This window comes from Egretta garzetta, unplaced genomic scaffold (genome assembly GCF_000687185.1).
Source record: "Egretta garzetta isolate BGI_Z169 unplaced genomic scaffold, ASM68718v1 scaffold1030, whole genome shotgun sequence".
Lineage (NCBI taxonomy): Eukaryota > Metazoa > Chordata > Aves > Pelecaniformes > Ardeidae > Egretta > Egretta garzetta.
The window spans coordinates 19311-22026 of NW_009258308.1; the positions used below are offsets into that span (position 1 = coordinate 19311).

General features: G+C 58.7%; 1 protein-coding gene across 1 annotated transcript in view; it reads right to left on the minus strand.

Annotated features, from left to right (window-relative positions):
- Positions 1-107: 107 nt before the first annotated feature.
- The window catches only part of WDR73 (WD repeat domain 73), an 11264-nt gene continuing 8655 nt past the window's right edge, over positions 108-2716 (minus strand). Inside the window, exons 5-6 of the mRNA XM_035894560.1 lie at positions 1784-2158; positions 108-1270 (exon numbers count right to left, since the gene is read on the minus strand). Coding sequence (XP_035750453.1) covers positions 1032-1270; positions 1784-2158 — 614 coding nt within the window. The 3' untranslated portion in view covers positions 108-1031. The remainder of the gene's footprint in view (positions 1271-1783; positions 2159-2716) is intronic.

The window sequence follows — 2716 nt, forward strand, 5'->3', positions numbered from 1 at the left end:
ATGTGGTTGGAGATTTCCCTGCCCATGGCAGGGGTTGGGCTGGATGAGCTTTGATGGCCCCTGCCCACCCAAACCCTTCCGTGATTCTGTGATTTGCACCGCAAGATCCAGGCTGGCTGCTCCAGCGCAAGCAAACCCAGGGGTAAGCCAGGGCCCCCCGCTTTGCAGGCGAGCCCCCCCTGCCCACCCCCCTCCCCTGTGCCGGCTCTCGACTCCCTCCCAGCTCCCCGATGAAACACGCTGCTTTTCACGTTGGGGAGAAGGAGCAGACAGTTTTTCGCTTCCTCCCCACCCCAAGTAACACCTTGGTAACAGCGTGGGCGTTGCAAGAGTCATCGCCTGGCTTCCTCAGGCCGAGGGATTCGCGTTCGCTCGATCAAATTTAAACTTTCAGTTGGTGGGAAAAGAGCCAAAAGATACCACGGCCTTTTCCTAGCCTGGGTGCTCTCCGGTTACACAGCGGGAGGGCAAAGCTGGTAGCGGGCCGGGGCTGCAAAGGTTGTTCCCGTTCCTCTCTTGCAGGCCGCAAGCAGGCTGCGTGTGCACTGCGACTTCCTGAGCGGAGGCCACTACTCGTGACACGGGCGGGTGATGAAACGCCGAAACCCAGGGGCGTTGATGAAATGCTTTAACCCCGGCGCTCCGGGCCTGGGAAGCGGTGGGTTAAACGTGCCCCGGAATAGCTCATTTCCTCAAACCGCACGCGTGGTGTTTTTGCCCGTTTTCTTCTGAAAAAGTCCGGTGCGGACACGACACGGGGCTACGATAAAATGACGGCAGGGCGTTCTCCGCTAGCGGACACAACCAGAACCACAGGCTACGACACACTGCCCGCTGTCAGTTGAAGGCTGGCACTCAGGAGAACGAGGAAGACAATCTAACTTTTTACTGCATTAAGATAGCAGTCGTTACAGTTGGTTCTGTTCACTACAACGGTCTCAAAACTGTATCTGCATGCAAACAGACACCTCGCAGCCTACGCAAACTAGAACATCGACAGGAAACACACCACATCTCACCGAAAGTACGATCTACCCACACTTCCCACAAGACTGAACCCAGTCCCAAACGTGCAGGGAACCATCGCTCGCCGCTGACAGTAAAGTTCTGGGTTTCTGCGGATGCCACGTGTGCACTGTGACCAGGGGAGGGCCCCCACTGCTGCCCGCTCCGCCGAACGCGTGGCCTTTGTGAACAAAGATGGGCTCTGCTTCCCTGCCAGAGCTGTCCCAGCTCTGCGCGTCATACACGTGCACGGTCCCATCAAAACCTTGAAGAAAAGGGAATCAGAGAGACCGCAGAAGTAAATGGCTCGTTCTAGTGCCACTGGGCTGAGGCTCCCCTCCTAGCAGGGCTGCTGAGACAGAAATGAGGACAAAAGCCCAGGCTGCAAACCCGCACCAGCCGAGCACCCAAGCCCCCGAGGAGCTGGTCGCAAGCTAACACGGGCCTGATCCAAAAAGCCTGCAGATTCACTAATCGGCCTTATCAGCGCCGTGGCCCTGCGGCCAGGCTGGCACTGGCAGGGCAGCGTTGGCCAAGAGCCTGGGGTCTTTCTTCTCCCAGGAGGGAAGCGGGAATCCCCCAGAACCCATCCAGGCCCCTTCTGTAGTTTTTGGGGAGAGGCAGCTGCAGAGGAGGAATGGCTCGCACCTCTGCTGGCGCCGGGAGGGGCTCTGAACAACCACCCCCTAACTGGGGTGTTTAAAGTAAGGTGGGCTGAACCGGGCCTCGATAGAAATAAAAGCATCCAGAAAAGGAGATCTCTGCCCAAAGCACATACCTGAAACGGCCAGGCAGCCTTCCAGAGCAGGAGCCCAGGAGACGCAGAGGAACTCCGCACCCGAGCTGGGAGGGGGAACTCTGCACTTTGCCGAGGCCAAGGACTCCGAGGTTTTTCTTACGTCTGTTAGGGTGAGGTGCCCTCCGCTCGAGAGGCAAGCTACGGGCTGGGAGCTTGAGTCAGAGCCTTGAGGTCCGCGCCCGACTCCCATGCACCACCGCTCGCCACACGGCGCCGAGGGGACGGACGCAGCCTCCAAGGGACTCTGCGGCTGCCGAACGTCAGCCAGGCACAGCTGCCCCTTGGCACAGCAGAGGAGCAACGTGTTGCAGTCCAGGAAGGCCAGGCCGCTCAGCTCCTCGCTGTTTCTGGAGGCTAGAAAAAAAACAAAAAAAAAAAAAAAAAAAGAGAGGCAGATCACAGATGCCACGAGGAGCGTTTGAGTGATTTCTCTGCTGCAGTCTTGCCCGAGAAAGTAGATTTCTAGCCTTGTCCCTAGAGGTGGCTTTCAAGCAATGCCAGTTCTTCAAGAGCGGCAGCAGCAGAGACCGACAGCCTGCTCGAGAATTATCTCTGCACAGGTTCCATGCGGAGGGGGCACGGTCTGCGCCCCTCAAATGGTGATGTTAACACCCAGGCAGAGGAGTCAGGCAGGCCCACGACTAACACCAGCTCTGTTCAAGGTCCCCTTGGGGAACCTGACACAGACCAGGGAGGGCTGTGACAGCAGATGCCAGTGGGAGCAACGTGAGTGCCTGTGGCACGGGGACACAGCAGGGCCCTGGCAGTGACAAAGAGCATCCCAGAATGGTTTGGGTTGGCAAAGCCCTTTAAGCTCCCCCAGCCCAACCACCCCCCTCCCCCTGCCATCCCACCCCCAAACCCTGGCCCTCAGCACCGCCTCTGCCCAGCTGTTAAATCCCCCCAGGGCTG